Genomic DNA, 14,648 nt, shown 5'->3' with positions numbered 1-14,648 from the left:
ATCCTTTTTAAACTCTTCCAAAGAATAAAAGAGGAAAGAACACTTCCTAACTTATTCTATGAGATCAGCAGTACCCTGATACTAAAGTCAGACAAAGACATCATAAATCTATTTCTCACAAAGATGTCCATCAGCAATTCTGAAAGTTCTTCACATTAATACAGTAGGGTTGATATTAATATGCTATAAATATGAAGAGCCAGGCCAGGTTTCTGTCTTGAGAAAAAAGTTATAAATAAACAAAAAGAGAATGCTAGAAATAGCTCTATGATGCTAACAGGAGTTGGAGGTATCAGTAAAAGCTCATGGGTTGGGGATTTTGTGTTTTAATACATAAAGACACATACATACATACATACATACATACATACATACATACATACATTTCCTACTTCTATCTGTTGAGAGAGCCTAGAAACACTAACACCCCAATAGAAATAAGCACACCAAGTATCCAAATTTTGGATTCTAAATACCATTCTTCAATTAAAAAAACTACAGTTCCTTAGAGAAATGGTTAATTCTAGGGCTGCACAGAGAAAATACAAGATGAGCCTGGAGTATTTTCTAGAATCAGAAAATACAGAAAGTTTCTTAAAGAAATAAAGAAAAAATATAGGAGCCAATCTCCAAGAGCTCCCAATGGCCAAAGTTGGAAAAATATGAGCAATAAAATGGATAATAATAATATTGGATTGTAACCAAAGGAAAAAGTAACCTTGAGTTCAAACTAATACAAATAATAGATAGATAGATAGATAGATAGATAGATAGATAAATGAGAAGTGACTTTTCCTTACAAAATAATTCCAATTAGTAAAAAAGGAAATAAAAATCCAAAGTTGTAATTGATGCAGGCAAAATCCACTGATGAATGAAAAATTTAGTGGACAAAAGTTTAAGAAGAAATGGCACATTTGCATAGCCTTGAAGTATCTCCCCCTAAATATTTTTTAATTACAATGGGAAAATAATTTTTAAGGTCTAACTTTTCACTTGAAAACTTGGCAGACACTGCCTTAATCAAATGATAAAGGTTAACAACACCAGTAATAAAACATACTGATATCATGTACCTCCTACTACGACATGCAGAGAAGGTCATATACATCTATGGTATCCTTCCCAAAATCCATAATTTCACTCTAACCATGATAAAACATTAGACAAAAACCAAACTGATGGATATTCTACAAAATACTTGACTAGCACTCTTCAAAAGTGTTAAGGTCATGAAAGACAAGGAAAGACTAAAGAAATGTGGCAGGCTGGAGAAAACTAAAGATATATGACAAGTTAATATGATGTGGGATCCTGAATTAGATCTTGAAAAGGACATTACTGGGAAAACCAATGACATTCAAATAGTTTCCAGTTTAATTAACAGTACTTAATAATGTTAATTTCTTGTTTTGATGATTGTTCCATGGTTAAGTAAGGTCTTATCATTAGGGAAAGTTGATAAAGAATATACAGGAACTCTACTTGAGTGTAACTCTTCTGTAAATCTAAAATTACTTCAAAACAAAAAGTTTGTGCCTATAAGATTTTAATGGTAGAGCAAGAGTCTTCTACTTAAAAAAAAAAAAAAAAACAAAAAAAAAACCAGGATATAAAATGGAAAGTAGAGAATTACTTCAATCATATTAAAGGAAAATGAAAGACTCAGAAGACACTCAGAAAGCAAATACTTAAAAGCATGAACGATGATTCGTGTGGAAGTTAGAATTATAAATACTTGTTTTTCTTTGAATTTTTTGTTATTTTCTGAAATTGCCTAAAATAAGCACTGATTACTTTTACAAGCAATGAAAGTAAAAAATTAAAATAAAAAAAGATTTATAGATCTTGTACTAATACTAAAGATAAATTAAGAAATGCATAGACTAGAAAGTACTAAATCATTTTGGTTGTTAAAGAGTGAAATAATGAGTATCTAAAACACAATCAACAGAATTAGGTATAAAATAAAAGTAGTTAGTTAGAGAAAAAGAGATTCTCAGCCTAAACCACTGGCTAGCTAATGGTGCCATTATCAAAACTGACAGAAGAAGTTAACAGACAGCATAATAAATTCCACTGTGCACAAATTGGGCTTGAAATACCTGTGGGTCATCTGAGAGAATATATGTAAAAGATAATTACAGAGGATGAAAGCTCAGATGAGAGACTGGGGCTAGAGAGAAAGAATGTAGGAGTATTGAATTACACGTATACAATAAGTCCACGGAGATTGTTTAATACTCCTACCATCATAATGTAAAGCAATAAAAGAAAGCCAAGAAAAGAATCAGAGAGAATTCACTGGGCAAAGAGGAGACTTCTAAAGAAAAGCTAACGGGGAAAAATGAAAAACTGCCAAAGGATTGGCAGGGAAGGGGGGGGCGGGGAGGGAGGACTAGGAGACTAATATACCTGAATCCGACAGAAGGAGAAATTCTTGTTTTCTAGCATGCTTTTATAGAGTTCAAGTAAGAGAATTAAGTCACTTCTAGTAGATTTGATAGTAAGGAAGTCATTATTGATCACCAAACAAACTGTAATGAAGATATGAATCTGCCTGTATAGAACTGAGAAGTTGAAGAATAAGCAGCTGTTGGCAAAGCAGAAAAATGGATTAGTACAAACACACATTAGTACAGAAAAGATTTCTGTAATTTAGGCATTTTCTTGCACTTAAACAGTCCCAATTTACTTAAAAGATTCAATTCTACACACGATGGACTATAGCCAGCTTAAAGACAACACTCGAGGCTTGTATTTCCAACAAGATAACCTGAAAAGCCTCCTACAACAAAACACCCAAACTGACACCTTAATATAATAGCAGACTTAGATAGAAAAAAAGAGAAAGAAAAAAAAATGTAGAAAAGCAAGGTAAACACAAAGTACAAATAAGAGAATAAAAATGAATGTTTATCAAAAATGTATCAGTACCAAAAACAATCACTATAAATAAAACCAACTAAAAGGACCATTAAAAGACAGATTATCCTACAGATTTTTTAAAATCCAGCAATTCTATACTCGGGTGTTTATTCAAGAGAAATGAAAATATTTGTCTACAAAAGACTTATACACGAATGTTCATAGCAGCTTTATTCATAATCCAGTCAAAACATGGAAACAGCTCAAATATTCAACTAGATGTGCATGGATAAACAAATGGTAAAAACCATACAATAGAAAAGAAACAAACTACTGATAAACCTAACAACATGGATGAATCTCAAAAAAAATTAATGAGTAAAAGAAATCGGACACAAAAATGCATACTGAATGATTCATTTTTATACAAGTCTACAAAAAAAAACCAAACTAATATATATTGTGAAAAAGCAAATCGGTTTGCCTGGGGCAGCATGAGAGGAAAGAAAATGACTGGGGGTGAGGCACAAGCGACCCTCCAGGGACAATAATGAAAATGCTTTACATCTTGATCATGGTCACAGACACACAGGTATACACATTTATCAAAAATCATTGAGTTGTACATTTTATTTTTATTTTATATTTTTTTATTTTTTAAAAAATTTTTAGGGGAGGCAAGCCTTGACTGACCTCACAGATTATCAGCTTACAATCCCTTATTTTTTATTTTTTACGTCTACAGTACTGGGTCTTCCTAGGTGGTCTCCCATCCGAGTACTAACCAGTCTCCCATCCAAGTACTAACCAGGCCCAACTCTGCTTAGCTTCTGAGATCAGATGGGATCAGGCTTGTTCAAGGTGGCATGATCGCAGACAAATTGTACATTTTAAACAGGTGCATTTCATTGTATATAAATAAAATTTCAATAAAGTTGATTTTAAAAAATTGATCCAGCCAAACACTTGTTTATAAGAAATACATCCAAAATATAAGGACACATAAAGGTTGAAGTTACATAAAGGAAGGAAAAAGAAAGACATGATAGCATTAGTAACCAAAAGAAATCTATATAGTTATATTACTATCAAAAAAATATATACTTTAAGGCAAAAAATGACTATGGATAAAGAGGTCTACTAAATAAGGACTACTAAATAATGATAAAACAAATAAACAGTAACAAAGAATAGATTTTATTCCGGTTTTAGTACCCAAGAACTTAAAAAATATTTTTTTATGAGCATATAACACGTTTTTAAAATTTGACCATAAAACACTAATTTGTAGAGTTTTATGTACCCCTAAGTTCACTGCAGTGCTATTTACAACAGCCAAGATATGGAAGTGCCCATCAATAGATGAATGGACAAAGAAGATATGGTACATATATATAATGGAATTTTACTCAACCATAAAAAATGAAATTTTACCATTTGCAATGACATGGACAGAGCTAAACGGTATTATGCTGAGTGAAATAAATCAGACAGAGAAAGACAAATATAATGATTTCACTTATATGCAAAATCTAAGGAACAAAAGAAACAAACAAAACTAAAACAGACTCACAGGTACATAGAACAAATTGGTAATTGCCAGAAGGAAGGAAGAGTGGGCGGCAGGATGAAAAAGGTAAAAGGATATAGAAATACAACAGTCATGGGGATGTGGAGTACAGTATAGGGAATATAGGCAATAATATTGTAATAGCTATATATAGTGCCAGATGGGTACTACAGTACTCGGTGGGATCAATTCATAGTATACGAATGTCTAAACTTTGTTAAAAAATGAATAAAATAAACAACCTAATCATGTACTAGGCATACAGTACTTCTTAATCAGTTTTAAATAACTTATATAAGAAACAAACTGTAACAATACAATTTAGCTGAAAGTTAATAACAAAAATATAACCCCAAAAGCTAACTTACGTATTATTTTTTAAATAAGTCTTCCTTTGATCCATGAGTTACAAAGAAGTCATAATGGGAAATTAGAAAATACTTACAAATGAATAATTAATTGATATCGAATGTAGCTAAAGAAATACAGGAAAATTTACAATTAAAGACAGAAGATTGAATATTAATGAGCTAACGGTCCAATTTAAGTTAGAAAAAGAACAGAAAAAAACAATAGTAGATTAGTGAACAAGAAAATAAAAATATAATAGAAAAGATTTACAAAGCTAAATCGAGTTATTCAAAAAGACTTTACTTGACAAGCCTCTGATAAAAGCAGACAAGAAAAACAACCAAATGCATAAATATATAATATTAGGAATGAAAAGGGGGATTTATTACAAAAGCAGCAAAACTTAAGGCATGTTTTGAGTGCAGTACTGTGTAGAAATTATTACAGATCATTACATGTTTGGTCACCATGGCCATTCATCTTTGCTTACCGCCAACAGAATACACATTTATTTGCACATGCTAAGCTCGGGGTGGTTTCCATGCAACGATGGCTTTCGATGCCATAAAATGTATGTTTATAGCAACCTCCTCTCCCACGAAGCATCAACTATGAAAAAAGAAAAACAAATGATAATTTGAATAAAATCCTCAAAGTATAGAGACAAAATACCAAGGTATCATGTCTTTCATAACCATAAATACCCTTACTGGTATCTGCGCAAGGCAGAAAATTAACACTGTAGCATTACAGTGTTTTCATGGTGATTTGCATTTCTAAAACCCAATGAAACAAACCTAAGATTCATTAATTCTGAGAGCTTTATAGGAAGAACTACTGATAGTTTCATTTTCAAATATATCCAATTGTCTCAAATAATATCAGTTCAATCATATATAACAATGACAGGGATAGATAACAGTCTGCTTTGAGTAAGGGAGGGTAGGTGAGGGGGTGCATCCTGGCACATATATTCTGTCAACTGAATGGCAATATTCAAACATACTTAGACTACTGAGAAGACAAGCAGCATGTAAATAAAAAACATTAAAAAAAAAAAAAAAACACTAATATGTGAGTGGTAAAACCACCACAGTAAGAACAGGTAATCTGAAGAAATACTGCAGATTAATTAAGGTTAGAGTTACAAGATAAGCTTTAAATGGCATCATCAGAAAGATTTGTCCAGAAGCTCTGTGTGAGGTGGACTTGATTTCAATGAAAGTGAAAACATGTAAAGAGGTTATGCAAGAGAAGTCATAATGACTTGGCTCATATTATCAGTAGAGGAAAGAGTAAAGGTACTAAAGAGGTACAACCACTGGCATTCCCAATCAGAGGGTCAAAACAGGTGGAAGTAGTCCAAGATAGATGAGATTTTAAGCCAATGTAACTGAAATATGATGGAATTAACAACAGCAGCAGCAAACTAGGAGACACGTTAGGTAGCCCTTATAGATATATATGTGTATACAATGCATATCAGTGTACGAATGCTATAATGCTGTCCACAATAAAAGAAAATTATATATAAAATCTACCAGCTTGATTACTATGTCAGTTGATCAGGAAACCTCTTATTTTGTCCTGACAAAAAGACGTTCCCCATCCATCTCAGTACAGTTGACCCTTGAAGAAAATGAGTTTGAAATGTGTGGGTCCACATGTAAGCAAATTTTTTAAAAATAAATACCACATATGTATTTTCTCTTCCTTAAAATCTTAATAACATTTTTTCTCTCATTTCATTGTAAGAATACAGTAAATAATACATATACAAAATATGTGTTAATTAATTATTTGTGTTATTGGTAAGGCTTCCAGTCAACAGTAGACTATCAGCAGTTAAGTTTTGGGGGAGTCAATGGTTATATGAGAATTTTTGATTGCCAGGGTCAGCAGGCCTAACTCTCACATTTTTTAAGGGTCAAATGTACTTGCATTAAGGAAATTAAGAAATGATGAAAAACACTGTTCAAGACAATGGTGCTTACAAACTCTCTTCTGAATTCCCAATAAAATATCCAAGAAGATAAAGAAAATATTCAAATTTTGTAAATAGTATTAAAACTAAAAGTCCACCAAATCCAAACCCAGAGTAATTTCTACAAAGTATTATGCCAGTGGAGTAACAGAGTTGAAGACTTGCACATATTCATTATTTACTGTGAAGTTATACCTCAAGCATACTGTGTTGAATGTATGTGATGAGTAAGACAAAGCCCCTACTTATGATCTGGTGTAAGGAAACAGCAAATAAGAAGGCAAAATGGAAATACTATGATAGGGTGATTGAACCAATCAAGATTCTTTTTCAAGCAAAAATTGACTCTAGCTAAATGGAAAAGGAATTTGTTGAAAGGTTCTCATGCCTCAGAGAATCTAGAAAAGAAGGGAGGAATACGACTGCAGGTCTACCACCGAACCTCTAACAATCCATCTGCTTATAGACAACACCACTCTCTGGATACTATAACCAGTACCACCCCTGAAAACACATGCTGTTGCCAAGGGCATGAGAATGAATTCTCCATGTCACAGTCCCTTTTCATTGCTCACTCCTAACTCAACCCTCAGGCTGAAGTGAATGACTATCCTAGATGACATCCAGGTTGTTAGGGCACAGTACCAAGAAGCAGTATCTGTTCTCATTGGCTTCTGGGCAAGCAATGGACCCTGGCTCCAAACAAAGCCCATTTAACAGGAAATTCCCCAAACATGAAAATACTCATATGCTGAGCACGGAGGAAAAAAAATACACACACACACACACACACACACACACACACACACATTTTCATATAAATATGTATATATATCAATCATGGTGTTACTGGAGCCCAAGGACTAAATGACTAATCCAGCCAGTTTTGCAGGACCAGTGAGAGCTTCCCAGAGCTATGATATCCAAACTGAATAATGAAGAGCAAAAAGGATAAAGGGATAGAGAGACATGTAAGGAGAAGAATGGCCTGTTTTTCTTTAAAAAACATTTTTTTCTAAAAGTTTTATACTTTTATACTCTAGATTTAAGTTCACTAACCACTCTAAGTTAATTTTTACATAAGGTGTAGTTTAAGATGACGTGTGTAGTGTGTGTGTGTGTGTGTACACTTTTAGTATAGTTTGCTGCTATTGGTGGGTTGTTTGTTTTTGGCTATAGATATCTAATTGCCCCAGCACCGTTTGTTGGAAAGATTATCCTTCCTCTTAGGAATTGCTTTTGACTTTATAAAAATCAGTTAAACACATTTGTGGGTTTATTTCTGGAATCTCTATTCTGTTCTAATGATTTATATGTCTATCCTTCAGCCAATATCACACAGTCCTGATTAGAGACAAGAGAGTAGACTACAATATGAGTGTGTATGATTCTTCCCACTTTATTCTTGTCAACATTGTTTAAGCTATTTTAGAGTCTGTGAGTTTCCTTAAAAATTTTAGAATAAGCTTGTCTCTTCCTACAAACACCTTTCTGGCATTTTCATAGAATTTGCATTAAACTTATGATCAATGTGGGGGAAACTGACATTTTACTATAATGAATCTTTCAATACATGAACAGTTATTTTAATTTAGATTTATTTAGGTTTTCATTGATTTCTGATTTGAGATCTTTCCTCATTTCTAGCATAAGCATTTATTGCTATAAATTCCCCTCTGAGCCCTGCTTGAGCTGCATCCCATAAATAATATGTTTTCTTTTTATTAATATTTAGTTCCATGTATAGTTTCATTTCCTTTGAGACTTCCTCTTTGACCTATGGCTCATTTAAGAATTTGTTGTTTCATTTCCACAAATTTATAGAGATTTTCCTTTTGTTTATATTATTAATTTCAAGTTTGATTCCATTATGGTCTGAGAACACACTATGATTTCAGTTCTTGTAAACCTACTAAGGTTTGTTCTATGGCCTAAGTTATAGTCTATCTTGGTAAATGTTCCATAAGTACTTGAAAAAAATGTATATCATGCTGTTGCTGGGTGGTGTTCTAGATATATCATTAGATTACTATTGGTTGTGGTATTCGGATTTTTTATGTCCTTGCTGATTTTCAGTCTGGTACTTCTAGCAGTTTTCTGAGAGAGAGCTGTGACATCCCCAACTATAAATGTAAAATTTTTAAAATTTCTCCATTCAGCTATGTTTATTTCTGCTTGGTTTATTTTGAGCTTCTAATGTTCAGTTTGCTGACCCCTGACTTAGAAACTTTTTTCATATACTAGAGCAAAATAAATTCTAAACTAATTAAACAAATTGCTTAAAAAAAAAAAAACTACAAATAGGAATATTTGGAGAAGATGGAGGAGCAGGAAGCAACAGGCATCTGTTTCTCCACCTGGACAGTAACTGCACTGGAGAATTTATATGATATCACTGTTTTGAAACTCTGGAACCTGTTGAAGGCTTGCAACTTCCAGGGAAAGGCCTAAATGGTGAATTTCCAGCTCTTAGCACAGTAGAAGCTATCCATACCCCACCACCAACCACATGGCAGGCAGCTGTGTACCTCTTCCTGGAGTAGCTGCACAGGGCTTGTGGGAGCTAGAGTAGGTAAAAAAAAAGGATCCTGTCCTCAACATATAAGGGATCTGTGCTCTGCTGATTGCTGCTTGTAATCACAGAGGTATAGACAAAATGCTGGACAGATGTTCTTGCACCTCCCCCCATTTCTGTAAGTCTCTGCCCGCCCCCCCAGCTGAAGTGACTTCCAGGAGATTTAAAAGGCCACTCCTTCTCTTTTTCATCACCCTTCATTTTTTGCTTTTCCCCTTTCAGAAGCCTCACGTTAAGGATTAAGACATTCAAAAGTAACTGCATATTTGGAGGAGAATAAAAAGTGACTGTGTATGTCTAAGAAAAGGCTCAGAAAAGACATAAAGTGGCATTAAGTTTATAACTCAGCCTGATCCTTATTACAGAGACAGCCTACAAAACTTTTTTTAAAAACAACAAACTCTGGGAAAAGGGGAGACTCTGATCCAGAGTTACCACATTACTATATTCAAATGCCCAGTGTTCAACAACAAAAGAAATTACAAGGAATATGTCAAAAGAAAAAAATAATTCAACAAAATTTCTCCCTGAAAAATATTTTATGGCAGATATATTAGAAAGAATGTAAGAAAAACTTTCCTCAAAATGCTCAGAGAACTAAAGGAAGATGTGTACAAAGTCAAGAAAATGATGTGTGAACAAAACAGAAATATTAATAAAGATAAAAAGCCTTCTGAAAAACCAAATAGAAATTCTAGAGCTAAAAGGTATAATAATTGAAATTAAAATTTCACTAGAGGGCTTCAAAGGCATATTTGAGTTGGCACAGGAATCAGTGGACTTGAAGATAAGACCATGGAAATTATCAAGGCTGAGGAGCAGAGAGGATAAAAGAATAAAGAAAAGCAAAGAACAGCCCATGCAACCTGAAGGTCATCATCAAGTGTAACAACATGTGCATCTGGGTGTCTGGAAGGAAAAGAGAGAAAGGGGCAGAGAAAATATATGAAGAAATATTGACTGAAAACATGCCATGATGATAGACATAAATATAAATATCCAAGAGTCTCAACAAACTCCAAGTAAGATGAACTCAAAGAGACTCACATTGAGACACATTACAGTCCAATTTTCAAAAGACAAAGACAAAGTGTGAATCTTCAAAGGAGTAAATCATCACATATAAGCAATCATCAATAAGATTATCTACAGACTTCACATCAGAAACTTTGGAGGCCTAAACCAAGGGGGCCAATATATTCAGAGTGCTAAAAGAAAAAAACTGTCAACCAAGAAATCTATATCTCACAAAACTGTCCTTCAAAATTGAGAAAGAAATCAAGACATTCTCAGATAAACAAAAGCTGAGGCAGTTCCTGACTATGAGACCTTCCCAGCAAGAAATGCTCAAGGCAGTCCTTCAAGGAGAGATTAAATGGTACTCCAAAGGCATATGGAGAAATAAAGATCTCAAAAAAGGTAACTAAATGGGCAATTATAAAAGCTGACATTATTGTAACAATGCACTTTTTGTTTCCTACATGATTTAAGAAATTAATGTATCTAAACAAAGAAATTAGTGAAAAGCTAGTATTATTATAATTTTGGTCTGTCACTCCAAAACTTGTTTATTACATAATTTAGGAAATTAAAGCATTTAAAGGAATTATCAGTTTATGTTTTGGGGCTCACAGTATGTAAAGAGGGAATTTTGTAATATCAATAACCAAAGGTGGTAAGGACGAACTGTAAAGGAGCAGAGTTTTTGTATGTTATTAAAGTTAAACTGCTATATTCAAATTAAAATGTTATAACTTCAGGATGTTAAATGTAATTCCCATGATAACCACAAATAGCTATAATATACACAAAAGGAAATTAAGAAGAAATTTTAAAATTTCAATTCAAAAAAAAATCAACAAAACAGAAGAGAGCAGGAAATGAGGTACAAAAAAGCATTAAGGCATATAGAAAACAAATAGCACAATGACTGACGTCCCTCCTTATCAATAATTACTTTAAATGTAAATAGAATAAACTCTCCAATCAAAAGATTAACAGGATGAATAAAAACACATGATCCAAATCTATGCTATCTTCAAGAGACTCACTTTATATCCAAAGACACATACAGGTTGAAAGTTAAAAGATAGAAAAAAGATATTCCATGCAACTACTAACCAAAAGAGACCAGAAAGGGCTACACTAATATCAGACAAAACATACTTTAAATCAAAAAAGTTTATGAGAGACAAAGGACATTATATATTAATAAAAGGTTCAATCGAGTAAGAAGATATAACAATTATAAACATTTACACATCTAATGAGAGATCATCAAAATACATAGAAGCAAAACTGGACAGAACTGAAGGGAGAAATAGACAGGTCTACAATAATAGCTGGAGACTTCAATACCCCATTCACAATAATGGAGAGGACAACACAGAAGTAAAGAAATAGATAACTTAAACATAATAAACCAACTAGATCTAATAGACATATATAGAACACTCTACCCCAAAACACCAGCATATACATTTCTCCCAAGAGCACATGGGACATTTTCCAGGACAGACCATATGCTAGGCCACAAATTAAGATCTCAATAGATTTTAAAAGACAGATGTCATACAAAGCGTATCTTCCTTGACCACAACAGGATGAAGTCAGAAATCAAAAACAAACAAAGTAACTGGAACATTCACATAATTGTGAAAATTAAACAAAACACTTTTAAGCAACCAATGTATCATAGAGGAAATCACAAGGGAAATTAGAAAATACTTGAGATGAATGAAAACAAAATTAAAGACATATCAAACTTATGGAATGCAGCAAAAGCAGTGCTAAGGGGGAATTTTATAGCTAGAAATGCTTACATTAAAAAAAAAAAAAAAACTCAAATCAACTGCCTAACTTTACAACTTAAGGAATTAGAAAAAGAATTAACAAACCCAAAGCTAGCAGAAGGAATGAAATAATATAGATTAAGGCAAAGATCAATAAAATAGAGAATACAAAAATAGAGGGAAAGCAATGAAACAAAAAGTTGGCCTTCAAAAATATCGACAAACTTTTAGCTAGATGGACTCAGAAAAAAAGAGAGAAGACTCAAATTACTAATATGAGAAATGAAAGTGGTAACATTACTACTAATTCTACAAAAATAAAAATATAAGAGAGTACTATAAACAACTGCATGCCAAAAAAAATAAACTCGTTAAAATGGACAAATTTCTAGAAACACAAAACCTACCAAAACTAAATGACAAAGAAACAGAAAACCTGAATAAACCTATTAGTAGCAAAGCAACTGAATCAGTAATCAAAATCCTCCCAGCAAAAACAAGTCCTGGACCTGACGGTTTCACTGGTGAACTATCCCAAACATTTAACAAAGAACTAATACCAATCAAAAGTTGGTCAAAGACTTAAAGACATTTCTCCAAAAAAGATATATAAATGGCCAATGAACACATGAAAAGATGCTCAATATCACCATTAGGGAAATGCAAAACAAAACTACAATGACATACCACTTCATACCCATTAGAATGGTGAGAAGAGAAGAGAAGAGAAGAGAAGAGAAGAGAAGAGAAGAGAAGAGAAGAGAAGAGAAGAGAAGAGAAGAGAGGAGAAGGAAAGAAAAGGAAAGAGAGAGAGAAAGAGCGAGAAAAAGGGAGGGAGGGAGGGAGGGAGGGAGGGAGGGAAGGAAGGAAGGAAGGAAGGACGGCCGGACGTCCGGCAGACTGACTGAAGCCTAAGGAAAGGGTGGCGGCCTTGCCTGTCTGACCCCTTCTCTTCTCGTTTCGTCGTGCGTTCCCTCTTTCGGCGTTGCTCTTTGCGGCTGAGGGGATGTCGCGTTATCACTCGCGCAGAGAGAGAGAGAAAGAGAGAGAGACAGACCCCAAAAAATTGAAAGCAGGGTCTCAAAGAGATATTTACATATCCATAGTCATAGCAGCATTACTCACAATAGCTAACTAATGGAAGCAACCCAAGTGGCCATCAATGGAAGGAAGGAAGGAAGGAAGGAAGGAAGGAAGGAAGGAAGGAAGGAAGGAAGGAAGGAAGGAAGGAAGGAAAGGAAGGAAAGGAAGGAAAGGAAGGGAAGGAAGAGGAAAGGACGGGAAGGAGAGGAGGGAGGATGGAAGGAAGGGAAGGAGGAAGGAACGGAAGGATGGTCCTGGAATCCCCTGAATAGTGCTTGTACTTCATGGCTCCTTTCCCTCCTTTCCTGCCTGTAAGGCCTTCCGTCGGCAGGTTTGGCTCCTGTCTTTCCTTCCTTTCCGTACGTGGTCCTTGGGTTGCCTTCCTGATGCCTTCTTCCGGTCCTTCCGTGTCCTTTTTCCTTGCCGGCCGTCCGTCCCTTCCTTCTTCCTGCCCGGTCCGCCCTTTCACCCTCCCGCCCCCCTCCCTCCGCCCTCCCTGCCTCCCCTCCCCGCCGCCCGCCTCCGGCCGTCCTTCCGCCTGCCTTTCCTAAGGAAGGAAGAAAAAATAATGAGTGCTGGTGAGAATGTGGAGAAATTGAAACCCTTGTATGCTACTGGTGGGCATGTAAAATGGTACAGCCACTGTGGAAAATGATATGGTCGTTCTTTGACAAATAAAAAATAGAACTACCACATGATCCAACAATTCTGCTTCTGGTATAGACCCCAAAAAATTGAAAGCAGGGTCTCAAAGAGATATTTACATATCCATATTCATAGCAGCATTACTCACAATAGCTAACTAATGGAAGCAACCCAAGTGTCCATCAATGGATGAATGGAAGAAAAATGTGGTATATACATACATATAAGGAAATATTATTATTCAGCCTTAAAATGAAAGGAAATTCTACAACATGCTACAACATGAACAAACTCTGAAGACACTGTGTTTAGTCAAATAAGTCTGTCACAAAAAGACCAATACTATATGATTCCATTTACATGAGGTATTTAGTCAAAATCACAGAGACAGAAAGTACTATGGTTATCAGGGGTTGGGGGAAGGGAAAAAAGAGATGTTACTTTTGAGTAGGAATAGAGTTTGTTTTGCAAGATAAAGAGAGTTATGGAGATATATGTTGATGATGGCTGTACAACAAGGTGATGTATTTAATACCACTGAACTATACAGTTAAAAATAGTTAAGATGGTAAACTTCATGTTTAATAGAAAAAAAAAAGTTCAAAAAAATGTATAAAAGATAAAAGTAACTATTTTCCAAACCCTTCGGTGAGAAAAAATTCTGAAAACTTAAAAAAAAAGAAAACACAAAGGTAACAATGGATTAAAATAAATAAAAATGTAAAATTTAAGTACACCAAAAGGAAAAAAAGGGCAAAAAAATAAACTAGGAAAAATATT

At 34.3% G+C, this 14,648-nt stretch overlaps 1 protein-coding gene and 1 pseudogene across 2 annotated transcripts in view; both read right to left on the bottom strand.

Annotated features, from left to right (window-relative positions):
• The window catches only part of LOC107507429 (S-adenosyl-L-methionine-dependent tRNA 4-demethylwyosine synthase TYW1), a 182,541-nt gene that overhangs the window by 107,215 nt on the left and 60,678 nt on the right, over positions 1-14,648 (bottom strand). For both annotated transcript variants that reach the window (XM_016138517.2, XM_016138518.2), the window contains exon 10: positions 5,280-5,398. In XM_016138517.2, the coding sequence (XP_015994003.2) occupies positions 5,280-5,398 (119 nt within the window). The remainder of the gene's footprint in view (positions 1-5,279; positions 5,399-14,648) is intronic.
• LOC118607571 lies at positions 3,605-3,746 on the bottom strand (annotated as a pseudogene).

This window comes from Rousettus aegyptiacus, unplaced genomic scaffold (genome assembly GCF_014176215.1).
Source record: "Rousettus aegyptiacus isolate mRouAeg1 unplaced genomic scaffold, mRouAeg1.p scaffold_m13_p_8, whole genome shotgun sequence".
NCBI classification, from domain to species: Eukaryota; Metazoa; Chordata; class Mammalia; order Chiroptera; family Pteropodidae; genus Rousettus; species Rousettus aegyptiacus.
Note: the sequence above shows the minus strand (reverse complement) of the source record. Positions and strands in the feature narration are given on the sequence as shown.